This window comes from Bos indicus, chromosome 15, assembly GCF_029378745.1.
Source record: "Bos indicus isolate NIAB-ARS_2022 breed Sahiwal x Tharparkar chromosome 15, NIAB-ARS_B.indTharparkar_mat_pri_1.0, whole genome shotgun sequence".
NCBI lineage: Eukaryota > Metazoa > Chordata > Mammalia > Artiodactyla > Bovidae > Bos > Bos indicus.
In genome coordinates, this window is record NC_091774.1 from 50,682,005 (window position 1) to 50,703,429 (window position 21,425).

A 21,425-nucleotide genomic window follows, 5' to 3' on the forward strand; every position below is an offset into this window, starting at 1 on the left:
CATTTCACATTCCCAGTAACAGTGTACAGGGTTTTCAATTTCTTCATATACTTACCAACTCCTATCTTTTTTTAAAAAAATTATAGTCATCTTAACAAGTGTGAGGTTATTATATAATTAAGATTTTATTTACATTTCCTTGATTATTACTGATGTTGAGTATCTTTTCATGTACCTGTTGACCATTTGTATGTAATCTTGGGAGACTCATTTCCCGTTTTTAAAATGGAGTTATTCCTTTTTTTCTGTTGAGCTGTAGAAACTATGTATTTTAGATATCAGATATATCAGATATATGGTTTAAAAATACCCTCTTCCATTTTATAGGTTACCTTTCTACCCCACTGATTGTTTCCTTCACTACACGGGAGTTTTTCAGTTAACGTAATGCCGCTTTTCAATTTTGCTTTTGTCACATGTGCTTTCAGTGTCATACTCAAGAAATTATCACCAATTCCTATGTCATGAAGCTTTCCCCTTATATTTTCATCTAGTAGTTCCAGGTCTTACGTTTAAATCTCTAAACCTTTGTGAGTTGATTTTTGTTTGTAGTATAAAAACCAAGTACAATTTAATATTTTGTATCTGAATACATTTGTTAAGATCTGATTTGGATTATTTGAATTTAAAATGCTTATGACATCTAAGTAGAGATTTGGGTGAGTAAATATAGAATGATCTGGGGATATATTTATGATTCATCAATTTATAAAATTTAGTTGAAGTCCGGAGGAATGTCACTGAGGAAAAAGGAAATAGCCAAATAAAGATTCTCAAAAATACCAGTGTATAAATTGGATGGGAAAGGGCATGGAGAACTAAGAATATAATTTCTGAGAGGTAGAATTAAAAAGAAAAGGAAAAAGTGTTTCATAAGAGCCAAAGCTCATTGAGAAATACATCAGTTTAGGAAATTTAAGTGCCCCTAGATTTAGTAACAAAGGAGTAATGGATGACTAATGAGAGCAGTTAAAGTGAATTGAAATGTGTGTTGAGGCAGCACAGAAGTCAGATTGCCTGGGCCTCGGAGGAGTAGAATACATGTTTAGGGACTTCCCTGGTGTCCAGTGGCTAACACTCCATACTCACAATGCAGGGAGCCTGGGGTTCAATCCCTGGTCAGAGAACTAGATCCCACACGCTGCAACTAAGATCCTGCATAGCCGAATGTATTTAAAAAGGAAAAAAAGAAAACGTGCTCATAGGAGTATAGACCCCCCTTATGGGTGTTTTCCGTTAAAGGAGGGAGCAAATTAGGAAAAAAGCTACAGTGAAAAACAGAGTTGAGGAAAATGGGAAAATAATTTAAAGAGAGAATCAGAGCTTTGTGGACAGCTATAGAAAACGCTCCAAGGCAAGGGATGACTGTGGCATAGATACTAGAATGAGTATGTGTACGTGTGCCTGGGGCAGGAGAGGGAGGGCCAGGCAGTTTTAGAAAGCCTTATGCAAATGTGTCATAAGGTTAAATAAATCTTTCTAATCCGTTTTCAGTTTCCAGAGTTCAAAGTGGGATCCTGAAGTATGTCAACATTCCTCACCCACTCAACTCTGAATGCCAGCACTTCGATGGCCCCCACCTTCCTGTTGGTGGGACTGCCAGGCCTATCAGCTGTACCTTCCTGGTGGGCAGTACCCCTCATCACTGTCTACCTTCTGTCTGCCCTGGGCAATGGTGCTATCCTCTGGATCATTGCCCTGGAGCCCACATTGCACCGCCCAATGTACTTCTTCCTCTTCCTGCTCAGCGTGTCTGATGTTGGCTTGTCCACAGCCCTGATGCCCACCCTGCTGGGTCTTGCCTTTGCAAATACTCATGCTGTCTCTGCCTCTGCCTGCCTCCTCCAGATGTTCTTTGTCCATGTCTTTTCTGTCATGGAGTCCTCTGTCTTACTCGCCATGGCCTTGGATCGGGCACTGGCCATTTGCTTCCCTCTCCACTACCCAACACTCCTCACCAATGGTGTCATCAGCAAGATCTGTGTGGCCATTGCTTTCCGATGCCTGGGTCTCCACCTGCCCCTGCCATTCCTCCTGGCCCACATGCCTTACTGCCGTCCACAGGTCCTGACCCATTCTTACTGCTTGCACCCGGATATAGCCCGTTTGGCCTGCCCTGGAGGTGGGGGAGCAGTCTACAGCCTCTTTGTGGTCCTGTCTGCCATGGGCTTGGATCCTCTGCTTATTTTATTCTCCTATGGCCTAATTGGCAGGGTGTTGCAAGGTTTGGGATCCAGTGAGAATCGCTGGAAGGCTGGCCAAACCTGTGCTGCCCACTTCTCTGCTGTGCTTCTCTTCTATGTGCCAATGGTCCTCCTGGCTCTCATTGATCATCTCAGGATGCCAATCCCTCAGCCTGCCCGTACTCTTCTCTCCTATGTCCACTTCCTGCTTCCCCCATTGATAAACCCTATTCTCTATAGTGTCAAGATGAAGGAGATTAGAGAGAGAATCCACAAGAGATTGAAGCCCAGGAAGGTGGGTTGTGCTTAGTGAGAAGGATGTGTCCTCCATATTTGTTGGTTACCTGACACAAAGGTTTCCATGACTGAGAACTCAGTTTATCATGCATAAAATGTCATTCAGGTACACAAAAGTCCATGTACATGGATGTACATTTCTGTCCCTTGAAGTGTTCATGTGCATATTGATCAAAGTTTATGAGCCCTAGAGAAGGGGAGTGGTCTATTGTGAGCCCCTATTAACATCACATCCATGGCCCAGAAACAGTCAGAATCTAAGTCTTGTCACAACCATTCAGGTTGTTAGGAGTGTACGTTTTCTGCATGTCCACCAGAATTCCGTTACCATTATTCTCAAATTTTCATCAATTTTATTAGTGATGAATTTTACTTTACATCAGATTTTCCTAATAGAAACAGTGTCTTTCACATATCTGTAGGCTATTTTGTTTCTTCCTCTATGAATAGTCTCTTTAAATAGCCTTCATCCATTTTTCTACTGGATTGTTTATGGTTTTAAAAACAAATGTGCAAGAAATCCTTCATATAAAATCCTTTTTATACCTTTGCCAATATAATATTTGCCTTTTTCATTATTTAAGCAACCAAATCTCAAGTAAATACAGTTTTACATGATCAAATCCACTTTTATATATCTTTATAATTTTTGTTTTTCATGTGTTGCTTTTAAAACAAGTGTCTTTAACTTGTTCTGCACATATTCTCTTAAGCCTGTTTTAAAAGAACTGTTATAATGACTTTTCTTTCTAAGTCCAATTTTATGTTAACAAGGTAATTATGTACTCGTAGTAGCATCATCTATTACATACATTCTCTTTTTCTCACTGAAATAAAAAACTATGTATGTCATATTTTTGGATTCCCTGGTGGGTCAGATGGTAAAGAATCTACCTGTAGTGCAGGTGAGCTGGTTCGATCCCTGGATTGGGAATATTCCCTGGTAAAGGGAATGGCAACCCACTCCAGGATTCTTGCCTAGAGAATCCCATGAATAGAGGAGCTTAGAAGACTATAGTCCATGGGGTCGCAAAGACTCAGACATGACTGACTAAGCAGCATATATGTCATATTTTAGGTGTGTGTATGGATATGGACTTTGCTTTAGAAATCTTCTTATGGAGTATGATATATATATGTGAAAAAGCTGGCTTAAAACTCAACATTCAAAAAAATGAAGATCTTGGCATCTGGTCCCTTCACTTCTTGGCAAATAGATGGGGAAACAATGGAAACAGTGAGAGACTTTCTTTCCTTGGGCTCCAAAATCACTGCAGATGTGACTGCAGCTATGAAATTATAAGACGCTTGCTCTTTGGAAGAAAAGCTATGGCAAACCTAAACAGCATATTACAAAGCAGAGACACCACTTTGCTGACAAGGGTCTATATAGTCAAAGCTATTGTTTTTCCAGTATCATGTATGGATGTGAGAGTTGGACCATAAAGAAGGCTGAGCACTAAAAAATGGATGCTTTCAAACCGTGGTGCTAGAGAAGACTCTTGAGAGTCCCTCAGACAGCAAAGGAGGTCAAACCAGTCAATTTTAAAGGAAATCAACCCTGAATATTCATTGGAAGGACTGATGCTGAAGCTCCAGTACTTTGGCCACCTGATGCAAAGAGCTGACTCTTTGAAAAAGACTCTGATACTGAGAAAGGGATGACAGAGGATGAGATGGTTGGATGGCATCATCAACTCAATGGACATGAGTTTGAGCAAACTCTAGGAGTTGGTGATGGACAGGGAGGCCTGGTGTGCTGCAGTCCATGGGGTCACAGAGTCGGACAAACCTGAGCAACTGAACAACAATATATATATATATGTGTCAAATATGTTCACATATCACTGATCTATTAGACCAGCCTCATAGTGTGATTTGGTTAATATGTGGTGTAAAGTGATCCTCTTTCAAAAGCAATTAAAAACTCTGAAATTCTAACAAGAACTACATTTTTAGTAGATTAAATATAAACAAATCAGCATTCATGATTAATTTCCACATCCAACAATTTATGTATTTCATTTATTAAGAACATTTCTACACTTTTCAATAAAATTATTCACTTTATTTAAGTCTATTTCTATGTAGTTTTTAAAATGTATGATTGTGTTGCTATTATAAATAAAACATTACCCCATTTCTCTGTGTGTGTGTGTGTGTGTGTGTGTGCTCAGTCATACTCAAGGACTATAGCCTGCCAGGCTTCTCTCTCCATGGGTTTCCCCAGGCAGGAATACTGGAGTGGGTTGTCATTTCCTTCTCCAGGGGATCTTCCCCACCCAGGAATCAAACCCATGTCTCTCGAGTCTCCTCCATTGGCAAGCAGGTTCTTTACCACTAGCACCACCTAGGAAGCCCTTAATATATAATCACCTTGGGTAGTAAGGAGGAAAACTTTCTGTGGCCTGCACGGGGATTGAACCCAGGACCTCGGTGTTAATAGCACCAAACTCTAATCAACTGAGATAACCGGCCATTTCTATCTCCACATATATATTGCTAGATTTAGAAAAACATTTTTTTATCTTGCATTAGTATGTACTTTACCAAATTATCACAAAATTTTAGGACCATTTAAAAATTTTTGTATTTTATTTGTATTTATTAATAGCATTCATAAGTAAAAATAGATGATAGGTAATGTTCCCCTAATATTCATATAAATTATTTTATTTTCTTATTTTATTAAATTCATTGGAATCTCCAACCTGTTATGAAAGTTTAAGAGTGAACAAAAAATGTTGTTTCTCATTTTATTTAAATGGCATTAGTGTTTCACTTACTGGCACTGCTAGATGGTTGACTGCTAGATCTTTGAATAAACTTTATAACACTTAAATAGTTCATTTATGTTGCATTTTTAAAAAATTTTTAATAAGCTTACTTAATGAATCCTATCGGAGAAGGCAATGGCATCCCACTCCAGTACTCTTTCCTAGAAAATGGATGGAGGAAATGAAAATGCTCCTCCTGCCATGAATGGAGGAGCCTGGTAGGCTGCAGTCCATGGGGTTGCTAAGAGTCAGACACGACTGAGCGACTTCACTTTCACTTTTCACTTTCATGCATTGGAGGAGGAAATGGCAACCCACTCCAGTGTTCTTGCCTGGAGAATCCCAGGGACGGGGGAGCCTGGTGCGCTGCCGTTTATGGGGTCGCACAAAGTTGGACGCGACTGAATCGACTTAGCAGCAGCAGTAGTAGCAATGAATCCTATTAAATGCATTTTCAGCATTCACTAACACAATAATAATTCTCTACTTTAATATGTTGAGCAGTTGAAACATCCTTGTTACTTGTGATTACAGAAGAACACGTTTTAAATGAAAAGTGAAAAAATCAAATTTTCAGATCAAATCCATTTAGTAACAAGATAAGAATACACAGTGATATATTAGAACATATTTTAGGAATACAGAAACAGTTTATAGCCTCATATTTTATCAAACTATTCTTTAAGATATACTATATATTCTCTTAGTAAACTAATTAGATGTCAGTCTCTCAATTTCATGGAGAAGGCAATGGCACCCCACTCCAGTACTCTCGCCTGGAAAATCCCGTGGACGGAGGAGCCTGGTAGGCTACAGTCCACGGGGTCACAAAGAGTTGGGCACAACTGAGCGACTTCACTTTCACGTTTCACTTTCATACATTGGAGAAGGAAATGGCAACCCACTCCAGTATTCTTGCCTGGAAAGTCCCAGGGACAGAGGAGCCTGGTGGGCTGCCATCTCTGGGGTCGCACAGAGTCAGACACGACTGATACGACCTAGCAGCAGCAGCAGCAGCAGCTCTCAATTTCATGAATGAGAATACTGAGGGTGAGATTTTAAGAATGCCCCAGGTCTATAAAATTAGTTACTAAACAGAATTTATTTTCAGATTTGCCTTAATTCAAAACCCTTGCTACAAAATACTCTTTTAAAATTATTGAATGGAGAAATAGCTTGGTCTTGAAGAACAATGATGAGGTCTCTGAGAAACTTTTTTTTTTTTCCCCCAAAGCCCATTCTTTCCTCCTCCCTGGAACACCAACCTCCATCTTCCCATTTCTTTACCGAGAGTAGAATGTTGGATATAAAGAATGTGGAGTCACATTGGCCTGGCTGAGTCCTCAGTCCATTATTCCTGAGTGATTTGGCACTAGCTGTTCCATGTTTGTAAAAGAGGTGCAATAAGGATTTCATGCAGTCCAGTCTCTTTATCATAGTGTCTGAACATATAAAATATTCAATAAATGATAGTTTTGTGGAATTAATCATGGAAATTAAAATAACTATATTTAAACTTCGTATGAATATTTAATCTGAATAAAGAACTTTACAGTTGGAAGTTTCTTTAAGTTCCTACCACCTCATTGTATACACGAAACTACTGAAAGCATTTGAATGGCCTTTTGTAACTTGGTGGTAGATGAGCTAAATGCAGAATCACTGACTGCCTCCATGTTTTTATTACTTTACTAAGAGATGGATAGAACAGGCTTTGGACTCTGTGGGAGAGGGAGAGGGTGGGAAGATTTGGGAGAATGGCATTGAAACATGTGAAATGTCATGTATGAAACGAGATGCCAGTCCAGGTTCAAGCACGATGCTGGATGCTTGGGGCTGGTGCACTGGGACGACCCAGAGGGATGGTATGGGGAGGGAGGAGGGAGGAGGGTTCAGGATGGGGAACACATGTTTTAAAATTATTAAATTAAAAAGAAAAAGAAAAAGAAAAAAAAGAGATGGGACGGAGAAGGCAATGGCACCCCACTCCAGTACTCTTGCCTGAAAAATCCCATGGATGGAGGAGCCTGGTAGGCTGCAGTCCATGGGGTGGCTAAGAGTTGGACACAACTGAGCAACTTCACTTTCACTTTTCACTTTCACGCATTGGAGAAGGAAATGGCAACCCACTCCAGTGTTCTTGCCTGGAGAATCCCAGGGATGGCAGAGCCTGGTGGGCTGCCATCTATGGAGTCGCACAGTCGGACACGACTGAAGCAACTTAGAGAGAGAGAGAAGAGATGGGAGCAAAGAGCTCTTCATTTCACAGCAGGGCCTCAACTGCTGTCCCCTGGCTCTCACTCTCTCCTCACCACTGGCCACACCCACATCAATCCTGTAACATCTTTGGTTTTCAGGGCTCACTATTACTGTTCATAGCACCGTTCTCTCTCTGAAAATCATTCCACACCAACCTGAATGATAAGTTTCAGGAAGAACTTAAATGTTCTTTGTCCTCTCAACAGCACATATGGGGATAGAGATATTAATAACTTCTGGAACCATAATTTGTTCTCTAATGTTTATTACACTTCTTATGCTAGCCATTTTACCCACACCCTTCCATTTAGATGATTCTTTTAGTTCAAATTGAGATACACCTGCCAAGCATATACAATGGATGAAGTATGTCATCTTGAAGAGACTTTTAAATTTGAATCATTCATAACTCTTTCCTTGTGTAAATTCACAAGGCATCAATGAGAGAGACGTATGAATGTTGATGATGTATATAGGTCTCCATCTTTTGTGCCCCAAGGATTTCCTCCTATACTTTCCCTCCAAATTGGCTTTGGCAAAAGACACACTCTCTAGGTTTCCTTTTCACATTATCCCAGGAAAGTATTTTGTATTTTTCAGTCATTAATGTACACACCAACCACCTAGAATCTTGTTAAAAGACAGATTCTGACTTAGTAGGCTTGAAGAAGGATGAGATCCTATGATTCTTATTATTTCCCAGATGCTGCTGAGGCATATCAGTGCACCACCCTTTGGTTAGCAAGGAAGAAAACTTACTTAGACAAACCTAATCACATTGGAAAGGATTTAATGTAAATCACAAGGAGGAATCAAATGCCAAGAGGCAAATATAAAGATGCTAAATGGTCCAGAACCTTGCAGAATTCTCCCAATTATAGTTGAACTCCTACTTACAAGCTTCTCTGAGGTTAGATGTCTTCTTTACTCTTTTACCTGAGGATAGATGGCCTCAGTCTCCCCCAACAACAACAACAGGATCACTACCTACTTTATAAATTGTAAGCCTCTTCTTCCTTAATATCAGAAGCTGTGGTGTGTGATATCCATGATAGATATTAATTGATTACTTAATTAATTAACTAATTAAGGACTCTAAAGTAAATGGAAGCAGCTCCTATTTGAAAGAAACATTGTCCTACTCCTGAGACAATTTGATGTAGAGAAAATGGAACTTCCACCTTTGCCTCATCATTTAGACTTCAGACCCAGTTTTTCCAATTTTTCCAGAACCTTCACTCTAATCTGCTGAGTTTTTACACAATACAAGATGGGATTCATCAAGGGTGGTACCAGCAAGAATGCATCAGCCATCAGAATCATAGCCACAGGGGGTGTATGCTTGGGAAAGCGATGCATGAGAGCCAAGGTGATGATGGGCACATAGAAGATGAGCACAGCGCAGATGTGGGACACACAGGTGTTAAGAGCTTTAAGCCATTCCCTGTGAGATGCAATACCCAGTACAGTCTTCAGAATAAACACATAGGAGACAACAATTAACATACTGTCTGACATCATACAGAGCGCAACAAACAGACCGTAGTAGAAGTTAACTCTATTGTTAGAGCATGCCAGCTTCATGACGTCCTGGTGGAGGCAGTAGGAGTGGGATAACAGGCGTTTATTACAGTATCTGAGTCTCTTTAAAGTGAAAGGGAGGGGAAGAACTAGGAGAATGCTTTTAAAAGCAAATGCTAACCCAATGTGCAAAACTCTGGAGCTAGTAAGGATGGAGCGGTATCTCAGGGGGTTGCAAATTGCTACAAAGCGATCAAAAGACATGATCAGGAGTACCGAGGACTCCATGTCTGTGAATCCATGGATGAAAAATTCTTGAGCAATGCAGGCATCAACAGAAATCCCCATGGCATTGAACAAAAAGATCCTCAGCATGGTGGGAAGAGAAGAGAAGGACAGGCCCAGGTCCGATAATGCCAGCATGGAGAGGAAATGGTACATGGGCTCATGCAGAGAAGGCTCTGTCCTGATGACAAATAGAATGGTGGTTTCCCAGGATAGCCATGAGGTACATGAGGCAGATAGGGATGGAGATCCAAATGTGCACACCCTCAAGCCCTGGGATCCCAATCAACAGGAATGTGGAGACTGCAGCTTCTGAGGCATTGAGAGGAAGCATCATAAATAGGTCTCTTACATACTGCTCCTGGTAGATAAATAATCAAATTATTATTCTCAGTTATGTTTACTGAACACAACTCACTTTAGTTGTCAGTTAAATTAAACACAGTTCACATTTAGGTATCAAGAAATAATGTTATATAACTTTTTCTATATAAAGAAAAATAAGGAGTAAATTTAAATAGATTCATTTTTATCTAAGACCTTTATACCCTTCAAGTTTATCTTTATTCCTTATATACTTATAAACAACTCTATAGAAGTGTGTCTGTGCACGCTAGGTCTCTTCAGTCATGTCCGACTCTTGGCAACCCTATGGACAGTAGCATGCCAGGGTCCTCTGTCCATGGAATTCTCCAGGTAAGAATACTGGAGTGGGTTACCATGCCCTTCTCCAGAGGATCTTCCCAATCCAAGGACTAAACCAGAGGGTCTTCTGTCTCTTTCATTGGCAGGTGGGTTCTTTACCACTAGTGCCATCTAGGAAGCCGGTCTATAGAACTAGTAGAGTGCTTTAATAACTTTTCTTTTTTCTTCTTTTTAAGCCACCATGTTTGGAGGCTTATGAATCAAGTAAACTAAATTGTGGAAAATTGTGAAAGAGATGGGAATACCAGACCACCTGACCTTCCTCTTGAGAAATCTGTATGCAGGTCAGGAAGCAACAGTTAGAACTGGACATTGAACAGACTGGTTCCAAATAGGAAAAGGAGTACATCAAGGCTGGATATTGTCACCCTGCTTATTTAACTTCTATGCAGAGTACATCATGAGAAACGCTGGGCTGGAAGAAGCACAAGCTGGAATCAAGATTGCTGGGAGAAATATCAATAACTGCAGATATGCAGATGACACCACCCTTATGGCAGAAAGTGAAGAAGAACTAAAGAGCCTCTTGATGAAAGTGAAAAGGGGTAGTGAAAAAACTGGCTTCAAGCTCAACATTCAGAAAACTAAGATCATGGCATCCAGTCCCATCACTTCATGGAAAATAGATGGGGAAACAATGGAAACAGTGGCTGACTTTATTTTGGGGGGCTCTAAAATCACTGCAGATGGTGACTGCAGCCATGAAATTGAAAGACGCTTACTCCTTGGAAGGAAAGTTATGACCAACCTAGATAGCACATTCAAAAGCAGAGACATTACTTTGCCAACAAAGGTCTGTCTGGTCAAGACTATGATTTTTCCAGTAGTCATGTATGGATGTGAGAGTTGGACTATAAAAAAAAGCTGAGCACTGAAGAATTGATGCTTTTGAATTGTGATATTGGAGAAGACTCTTGAGAGTCCCTTGGACTGCAAGGATATTCAACCAGTCCATCCTAAAGGAGATCAGTCCTGGGTGTTCATTGGAGGGACTGATGTTGAAGCTGAAACTCCAATACTTTGGCCACCTCATGCAAAAAGTTGACTCATTTGAAAAGACTCTGATGCTGGGAAAGATTGAGGGCAGGAGGAAAAGGGGAGGACAACAGAGGTGGTTCGATGGCGTCACTGACTCAATGGACATGAGTTTGGATGAACTCCAGGTGTTGGTGAGGGACAGGGAGGCCTGGCATGCTGTGGTTCATGGGGTCGCAAAGAGTCAGACATGACTGAGTGACTGAACTGAATTGAAAACTAAATTGGAATATATTGCAATCTGGAAAAGCTATAACATCATGGATGTGGTCAATGGTCATGTACTCAAACAAACCACAGATGTTATAGTAACAGGAGTTAAAGGAGACCTAAATCTTATAGTACTGTTCATGGAACATGTGTATGAAAATATAAAATCAATCTACCACAGTCCTGAGTGTGCACTGTATCTCAGCCTTTCTGGTGTGGTTAGTGTTCCCTTGGCATGCAGCACATACCACAGTCGTTATTTGTTATTGCCTAAAGCCTCACATCCTCTCATGCAATTGCTACTGGTCCTGCTCGTAAAAGCCACAGATACTGCTCTTTTCTCCCTCTTCCAAGTTCTTTTCCCATTGTTATTGGCTTTTCTGTGAATGCCCTTAGATTGGTGACTTGAAACTCAGGTTCTTATCTCTGCTATTTAGACTTGGCCCTGCTCACACCCCTGGCATCAACATCACCAAAACCTTGGGTGACTCTCCTTTTAACAACTCTATACCAGAGAAGCCCCAGTGGTGCCGCTGACAGTCTGTCTTTGTGGGTGAATGAAATTCAGAGCCAGAGAAAAAAAGATAACCCCTTGTCCATTCTTACTCAATGAGTCCCTTCAAAATGGGTCATTTCCAAAGTTCCATGTCTGAGGTTTTTATTGACAAGCTTCCAACCTAATTCAGGTAACTAAATAAATGAGCTACTGTTGATAATATCATTTTTTCAACTCTTCATAATGCAAATACAAAAATGTACCCTGTCCCACTTATAGACCCTAATCTTTTCAGCCATCAACACTGTCCCAAACATAGCTTGATCCCTTGGCTGGAGAACCTATGAAACATGTTTATCTCTAGCCCTCTGAAAGGTATTGGGTTGATACCTATAAATTGCAGAGTTTTCCTTGGAAAACATAAAATCATCTTAAGGAAGTTTAGTTTGAGTCTTCAGGACACCTACCAGGCTCCTGGTCACCTTATCCCAGAACAAGGGTGGCAAGGTTTCAGATTATTCAGGTTCGGCAGCTTCTTTGCTCCAGCGCCTGCTGGGAATTGCATCCTTTTTTATGCTCTCATATACATCTCTAGGAAGCACAGGCACATCCTCATGAGAATGAACAGATACTATGCCCCTGGGAATACTGACTTCACTCGCTTGATCACTGTCTGTCAATAATGACCTCTCCTAAGAAAATGCAGAGAGCAAGTTTCTGTCTCACAGTCAGATTTAACTCCTGTTAAATCTGTGACCCTGTTCCCACATCAGGTGCAGGCTTTGGGAATGCCAGTCTCAGATGTTGGTAAGGCAGCCCATATCCAGCTGTAGCTCCAAGATAAAGTATGTACCTTAGCAGACTCAATGTGAGACTATTACAGACCTTATGTAGAGTTCTGTCCACAAAACTCTATTTGGTCATCACAATGTTTAGTTTTAATGCTAATGCATTTAAGTAGCTTATGAACTCTCAAATTTATCACAGATTCCCCCTTTTTTCATTGTCTTTACATTTACTGGCAACCAAAGGCATTTAATCTCACAGAGCAGAAAGCCAAGGGTCACAAGTAGTCCTGGTATCTTGGACCCTCAAATTTAGAAGAGAAAATCAATTTTTATCAAGCCCTCAACTTTGAAGATTGAAAGTAAATAAAAGGTGTAATTTTGATAATATTTTATGGGATGACATGATTTTTCAGGCAGAGAGTAAAAAATAAGATCTAGTAAAACATCTTACTCTTGAAAAAGTAAGAAGAGATAAATGAATCGGTTTTGATGAGCCAACAATGATGACCCTGTCTCCAGGTTAGTAGAAGAGGGAATGTGCTGGGGATGGGGCTACAGTCATCAAATCAGGTCAGGAAGGAAACTGAAGAAAAGATGCCTATAGACTAGTAATCTTGGTTTTCCACTCCCCTCCAAAAATGCTTACTCCAGTTAAAGTACTAAATAAAGTAATATAAATGTCTAACCTTGATATACATATCACTCTAGGATCATAATGCAATTATACAGCTCAAGTTCAACTATGTTACTTCTTCCATCACTTTTTGTCAGGTATCTGCATTGTTTTGAGTTGAAAATCCATTGGTGTCCAGATAACAAAATGGGATCAGGAGGAAAAGCAGCTGGAACCAAAAAAAAAGGAAAAAAATGTGTTTTGTTTACTTGTTTGTTTTTTCAGGAAGGAAGGCAGGAGAACTCTGGACCTATAGGGTCTATATTTAAGTAAAAGGTACATTTATCTAAGTAAATTTAGGTAAAGTCAGGTAAAATATAAAATAAAATATTATTTTCTTCTTCCAATTCAAATTGCTGCCTAATCTCTGCCACTTTCATTTATTTTCCCCTTGTTCCTTTTTTTCTTATTGTTAATATTATTATTTTAACGGAAAAGGCCATGAATTTAACAACAAATATTTTTGATAAAAGGGATTGCTCTGAGTGGTCTTTCTGAGACCACTTCTGTCTACATCATGTACTCATTGCACTTTCCCCATTGCCCTGGAGCTACTTTCATTCTTTTTAAAGCATGTTGCCTATGAAAACCTTTTTCTGGATCATTTTTCTTCTCTGAGGTTTAAAATATAAAGGAACAGAGTTTATAACTATATGACCCTAACTGACTTATAGGGCTTCCCTGGTGACTTAGCGATAAATAATCTTCCTGCCAATACAGGAGACAAGGGTTTGATCCCTGGGTCAGGAAAATCCACTGGAGGAGGAAATGGCAACCCACTCCATTATTTTTGCCTGGAAAATCCTATGGAAAGAGGAGCCTGGAGGGCTCATACAGGACTGAGCAACAAAACAACAATTGACTTATGGGGATTTAAAGGGGAAATACAACTTGCACAAAAAAAAAAAAAAAATGATTAAGGGTAACTTTACAGTACAACAGGCAGGATGGCCCAAACCTTACTCTGAGACAACCACATCTTTCAACCTACGAACTCTCCAGGCTAGAATATCACGATCTGAGTTTGCCTTAGAAGTCGGTTTTTTACAGTGTACCATTCAAATCATTCAGCCCCATTGTCTAGTCACTGGTGCAGTAAGCAGCCCCATCATTCATTTATTTCACACAGAGAAAACAAGATATTAGACAGCTTTAGGCCTGCACCATGCACCTCTTGCTTCTTGCCCCAGGGCTGACACTGAGGAGTGAGACTTTCACAAGTACTATTAGGTGTTCATGCTGCAGTCCATAAGGTCACAAAGAGTCATACATGACTGAGTGACTGAGCTGAACTGAACTAGGTGTTCATGAGGGCTTCCCTGGTGGCTCAGCAGTAAAGACTCTGCCTGCTAATGCAGGAGATGCAGGTTTGATCCCTGGGTCCAGAAGATCCCCTGGAGAAGGAAATGGCAACCCACTCCAGTATTCTTGCCTGGGAAATCCCATGGACAGAGGAGCCTGGAAGGCTATAGCCCATGGGGTCACAAAAGAGTTTAACACAACTTAGCAACTAAACCACAACAATAACTAAGTGTTCACGAATCTGCAACCCAGAAGTACGGGACAATCAACAACAAATAGGGTCAGTTTTGACCAAATAGGATCCAATGGAGAAATCTTCCCCACTTTATTTTCCTGGATAGAGTATCATAAGGCTTATTTGATAAGGCTTCAGAGATGGATCTGCAGGATTTGCAATAGTCACCCATAATGGTATCTGGCTTATTACTGATTCATCATCTCTCAGCTCCAGATTTCTTTTTGCCTGCTCCATGATGACGGTGTTGGATTCTGTGACTATTTCTCTTCTGTCACTTGGCACAATGTTAAGACTTGTCACTAGAGGGTGGTAGGAGAACACCAGAGCAAGAGGGGTTTTCTCTCCCTGCTTTCTGTGTTGCTTGCAGGCCAGACTCACAGAACATGTCATTTCCCCATTGCCTGGCACCGTGCGGTTTCTTCAGTGCTCAGCTCCAGCAGTGCATAGCTCCCTCCAGCATTCACACACTGAGCTTGTTCTCCAGCTCTCCAGTGGAACAGCAAGGGTATAACCAGGGGCCCAGCCAGAATGGACCAGCACCCCAGCTGAAACAGCTTCCCTACATCTTCTCCTTAGCCTTGGCTATGTGGCTGTACAGGGTGAGCTGTCTAACAACCTTGACATCGAAACCTCCTCCCAGAAAGCCAGCCTGGAACTACCTCAGGCTGAGCCTTAGGCAGCCTCCCCATATTCTAGTTCAAGTGGCACCTAACAGTTATAGGCTTCTCTGGCATCTAGAGTTCGGAGTGTCAACTAAAAAAAAATATATAACAATCTAAAAGTTTGAGAGTTGTGGGGATTTTTTCAGCAGACATACTGAGGACTTCAAACCCATGAGACAGCATCTCAAGTAATAGAAAACTGCTCTGAGGAGTTGTGGAGGGGTACCTAGGATATATAGGAATTTTGCAACAAAGGCAGGTAGTCAGATCAAAAGATTACTGTTAAAAACAGACTAGTTATCTCAAGTTACAGAATTTAATAGTTTTCTATATACAGGAAGATACAAGAGTCCGGGTATGTACATCTCAAGTATCTGGGACCATGTCTTGGGTTTTCTCATCCTGAATTCCCTTAGGGCTCACCCCTGTGAGTGGCTGTGAGTGGCTGCAGTGTGGTAGCTGCTAGATGGCAAGTATTCTTTGTTTCCTTTCTGAGTTCTCACTGCTGACTGTGAAATCCTTTGTTTGCTGTTCTGGCAGGAAATATTTTATTTTTCAAGAGGCTTGGCAACTTCCTATAGAAGCCCTTCCTTGACCTTCCCAGAGGGCAGATTTTTGGCAAGGCTCCCAAATAAGTCACTTTAGTAAACTCACAGGCTTAAATAAAAGAGAGGAAGGTTCTTCCTTGGATGCCCCACCTCAATTCTAGAAGTAGTGATTACTCTTTATATCTTCTCTCATAAGTTCTTTATATTTCTCTTTTAACTTTTACTAGCCAATTTCCCCACTAGTATACTTTTTAATAGCAGAATTCTTTATATTAAATTTTCCCTTTTCAAATCATTATGTGGTCTCTGTCTCCTGTTGGATCCTTAACAACACAGCATTCAATTTAAAATAAATTTATTACCCTTCTCTTTGACTTCAGTTGTTTCTCATGTATGTTTGCTGACATCACATTATCAATAACATGGTCAGTTTATAACCAAGAATCTATTGCCGGTGGTCAATGGACTGACAATGATTTCCGAAATGCAACAGTATCACCATTACTAAGACTCTCACTCGTGGTTGATTGGATGAGATTCAGGTGGAAGGTGCAATGTTAAGTTACATGGTGACTGTAGTCTCCCATTTTTATCAAAAAACATTTGCTATCAAGATTATGGAATGAACTGACTGTTGTATCTTCACTGAAAACCTTAGGTAGGAAAATTATTCAATTAGGACAGCCACTGACAATTCAAGACGTGTGGAAGTCAGAGGGCTGCTATAGGAACCTTTAAGCTTCCTTTATCTTATCTCCTTAATCTCCTGCACCCAAAGATCATAAGTTCTAAAAATATCCAGCAGATGATGTAACTGAAAGAGTAACAGAATTTCAAGGCAGCCTGAATGTTCACTTTTGATACATTGTCTTTCATTAAGTCAGAACACTGAAAAATACAGGGAATTAAAAACTGAGGAAGTAATATGATCTTCACTCCCAGAATGTGGACCTTTGCATGAATAAGCCCCAAAATCTCAAAATCTTTTAAGATTTCACACCAGAAGAAAGAATTCTATTCTCATTTTACAGAGGATAATTATTTTATCATGTCTGGACACCTCACAAAACCAAGCCTGAGTACAGTGCCTTACAACATGGTGCTTCTCCCATGCAAGGTCTGCCCCCATCATTTCTCACTGTACCCAAGCCAATAAGCAATCATATCTCAGCAAAGCATGAACAGGGTAATGTTATTGAAGTTTTGGGAGAAAATGGCTTAACCACTGACGTCACTACAGAATCTACCTAAACGTACTAGCTGAAACACTTGTAAACCTGGATCTTGAAAGTGTTAGATTTGAGACAGCAGAGGAAGTGACTGGTGACATAAGTTGACATAGAGAATAATTTATTGACATGAGGACACTCATACATGATTGGAGTTCACCATTACATCAAAGAAGCCTGCACACTATCATAATGCACTGCTGAGATGGTTGTTTGAAACTTTAACATGATGATTTATCTATAGAAAATTTGGTAGAGATGCCATATCTGCTTGGCAAAATATATAGATATCTAAAGGAGGTGAAAATATTAGAATGGATTTATCATGTAGGACCAGATAATTTATCACATGATTATTTTCTCTGGGAGGAAAGAAAGGATATTCCCTCACTGAGGCAATAAAGAATGTGTCTGCAAGAGAGTATCTGGTGTCTTTGAATAGTTCAGTAGTTGCTGTGCTCTGTAGCCTGGACTTGGTAGTGAAAGCTGCTTCTGTGGAGCAACTCCCCACTAACAATGAGAATAGGGAGATTTTGAGACCACATGGCAGTACTTAACAATCAGAAGTAAGCTAAATAACTGCAGTAGAGAGTAGCAAGTCTTGAATGACAATCAGGGTGGCAGCACCCATAATGATCGGTTGCATTAGAGGATGGCATTGAAGACAAGCTAAGTAGACAGTGACTAGGCATTACTTGAAATACACTTAAAACAGAGAATTTCTGACCATCAGACTGGCGTCAACCACTCTAACAGGAAGCTGTGACTCCTCAGATTATCTGAAAGACTTAAGTCACTTCACATACCGGGTGGTCATCAACTGGATGTGAGTCTTGGTTCCCTAGATGAAATAACCTGCCATGCCATTAGAAGTACGCAACTACAACAGCAAAAAATACCCAGGTCTTTCCCCAAGTAGACATATGTCCATTTACAAAAGTTCTTGTTCACTGGGGAAAGACAAATACCCAGATTCTTTGAGGACTATTGATATAGGATACAATATCTCACTGATATGGGAAACCAAATATACCATCATGTTCTTGTTTGGTTAAAGTATGAGATTATTGAAGCAAGATGATTTATGGAATTCTGGACCAAGTTTATCTCATAGCGAACTTGATGATTTTCAGTTCTACCTGTGTAGAGATACACAGCTGTATATACAGATGCCTGAGTATATACCTGGCAAGATTACATTTAGTAGCTGGTGAAATCTCATGTTATTACTCTATCTGGGATGTTTAAACCATCATGGTGGGAAAGACAAAGTGCAAGGTCCCATTCACATAATTTATTTATACAAAGCACAAACAAATTATGTGAATGAATGGTTGTCCTAGAATCCTATGGAATCTATCACTGGTTTTATGGGTGGATTGGTGGACAATTTGGTGCTAAAAGAAAAGTATAGCCGCTCGGTCATGCCTGACTCTTTGTGACCCTATGGACTGTAGCCTGCCAGGCTCCTCTGTTCCTAAGATTTTCCAAGTAAGAATACTAGAGTGGGTTGCCATTTCCTTCTCCAGGGGATCTTCCAGACCCAAGGATAGAACTTGGGCCTCCTGCATTGCAATCAGACTCTTTATGGTCTGAGCCACAAAATATAATACAACAGCAAAACAGTCCCACACATGGTGGTCATAAAAGAAAATGATGAAGAAAAATTCTCACAATATGCAGTTCTCTTGGTTGTCAACATTGTGTAGAAAGAGAGGTTATCTGACTTACGTGGATATACATGGACTTCTGTACTTTTCTGAAAGGTGTGGCTAGTTGGTCATGGGATAGAATAAGATCATCTCTCTTCTCTTTGAAAGAAGAGAAAAAAGGAAGTCTGTAGAAGATGTATGTGAAGTACATATTGAAGAGGTCATAAAGAGTGAAAATCTTTTATCTCATGCTGAAAGTTAAAGAGTTAATCAGTCAGTCATGTCTGACTCTTTGTGACCCCATGGACTGTAGCCCGCCAGGCTCCTCTGCCCATAGTATTCTCCAGGGAAGAATATTGGGGTGCGTTGACATTCTCTTCTCCAGGATATCTTCCTGACCTGAGGATCAAACCTGGGTCTCCAGCATTGCAGACAGATTCTTTACCGTCTGAGCCATAAGGGAAGGTCCTTACCTCATGCTACCAGCCACCAAATCTCATGCTACTACCCACCAAACAGTACACACCTCAGTGGAGGAATTCAATAACCAAGTGGAGAGAACCTACATAGAAATATCACTGGGCCTTAGCTCCACTGATGCTGGTCCAGTGGGCCCATAGATGGAGTCGTAATGGCAGAGTTAGAAATAAAGCATGAGCCAAAAGTATGAGCTCTCTTTTCTCAAGGCTGATCATGGGGAAACAGTACAATCCTCATTCCTGGGATGTTACAAATGTTATTACAAGTGTTTAATGTTCAGCTAACAGCAGCAAAACTGATCCAGAGCACTTGATATGACATTTTACATTCACACTGGGTATGCCCCTATAACATAATAAAGGAAAAAAATAAATTTACCTACATAAGATCCAATGTTAGGTTACACTGACGTATATTTTAGGATCCACTCTCTATATATATCTGTTTTGGAAGCATGCAGAGAATTGAGAGTTTTAAGAAAAAAAGTTCAATTATTAGAAGTGTTTTTTGTATATCATTCAGAAAAGAACTGGCTTATTAATAAAGTTTCCTACATAAATCTGAGCTTTTATTGTTGCAGAGTCTGGTGAATATTTTATTCAGGCATCCTACTACTTTCAAATATAAATATTTGCTTACATACATTATTTCACTTTATCTTAAAAACAAAAATAATTTTGGTGTTATTAATATGAACTTACTGAATAAGAAAGCTAAGCAAATATCATACAACCTATAAGTTGAATAGTTTGTACTGTTGGAGGCATATCTAGGCATTTGGTGGACAGTTACACCTTTCTACCAAAGCATTCATTCAAAGCACTTAACTCTGAGACAGCTAAAGATTAGATTTGGAGTCGCTTCTGAATTAAGACCTTGATAACAGCCTTTTGAATCTGCTTAGTCTTCACACTGTAGATGATAGGGTTGAGTACAGGAGGAATAAGCAGGAAGATATTGGCCATGATGGTGTGGACAAAGGGAGGTGCTGAATGGCCATAGCGATGGACAAGAGACAGGCTAATGAGAGGGATGGAGAAGATGGCAACAGCACTGATGTGGGAAATGCAGGTGTTGAAGGCTTTCTGCCTGCCCTCTATGGAGGCGATGCTGAGGACAGATCGGATGATCAGGACATAGGAGAGCAAGATACAAGGACAGTCAAACCCTGTCGTGGAGAAGAGTGCAAACAGACCAAGGATGCTGTTGATTCTGTTGTCTGTGCATGAGAGTTGAATGAGATCAACATGGTAGCAGTAAGAATGTGAGAGGACCATAGAACTGCAGAAGGACAGCCTCTTGACAAAAAGCACAACTGGCAACATCACAGCAACATTTCTTGTCAACATGCTCATCCCAATCTGGGCGATCCTGGCATTGGTGAGGATGGTGGTGTATCTCAGTGGATCACAGATGGCCACAAAACGGTCAAAGGCCATGGCCAGCAAAACCCCAGACTCCATGCAAGTAAATCCATGGAGAAAGAACATCTGAGCAACACAGGCATTTAAGTTGATCTCTCGGGCTTCAAACCAGAAGACACCAAGGGTAGTGGAAAGTGTGCACAGGGATAAGCTCAGGTCTGTGGCTGAAAGCCTAGAGAGGAAATAATACATGGGCTCATGAAGGCTCTGTTCACGGAGGACCACAAACAGGATCATACTGTTTCCAGAGAGGGTGCCGGCATACAGGAGGCAAACAGGGATGGAGACCCAGATCTGGGCCACTCTCAGTCCTGGAATACCCATCAAGAGGAGGGTCAGAGGCTGAGCGCTGGTATTGTTGAGGACCCACATAATGAGGGGCTGAGAAGACAGGGATATTTGAATAATTAAACATAACATATGATAAAAATATAGCTTATCATTAGACACTCTGAGAGTCACTAAATTACTATTGCTGATCTAGGAATTTTAGTATTTTATGAGTTTTATAGAGCCACAAGTTTCTTTCCCTGACTCTCAGTATTTCTCATTTTTGAGAATTGAAGATTCCCTGAATTATTTTACATCAAATTTTCTTAAGTCTATAATTGTCTTTGGTGGCAACAATAACACAGTTCAATTTTTCTTAACTATAAAAGTC

General features: G+C 40.4%; 2 protein-coding genes and 1 pseudogene across 2 annotated transcripts; 1 reads left to right on the forward strand and 2 right to left on the reverse strand.

Moving 5' to 3' along the window:
• The first annotated feature begins 1,524 nt into the window (after window positions 1-1,524).
• Window positions 1,525-2,493, forward strand: LOC139187238 (olfactory receptor 51S1-like). The gene has a single exon (XM_070803250.1). The coding sequence runs from the start codon at window positions 1,525-1,527 to the stop codon at window positions 2,491-2,493; it is 969 nt and encodes a 322-aa protein (XP_070659351.1).
• Window positions 2,494-8,707: 6,214 nt separating this feature from the next.
• LOC139187166 (olfactory receptor 51A7-like) lies at window positions 8,708-9,647 on the reverse strand (annotated as a pseudogene).
• Window positions 9,648-20,185: 10,538 nt separating this feature from the next.
• On the reverse strand, window positions 20,186-21,136 carry LOC139187167 (olfactory receptor 51F2-like). Its single transcript, XM_070803176.1, has one exon. The coding sequence runs from the start codon at window positions 21,134-21,136 to the stop codon at window positions 20,186-20,188; it is 951 nt and encodes a 316-aa protein (XP_070659277.1).
• Between the last annotated feature and the right edge of the window lie 289 nt (window positions 21,137-21,425).

What these genes read in the sequence shown, in the direction of transcription:
- LOC139187167 (XM_070803176.1), bottom strand. Translation starts at nt 21,136, where the DNA reads ATGTGGGTCCTCAACAATACCAGCGCTCAGCCTCTGACCCTCCTCTTG.
- LOC139187238 (XM_070803250.1), top strand. Translation starts at nt 1,525, where the DNA reads ATGTCAACATTCCTCACCCACTCAACTCTGAATGCCAGCACTTCGATG.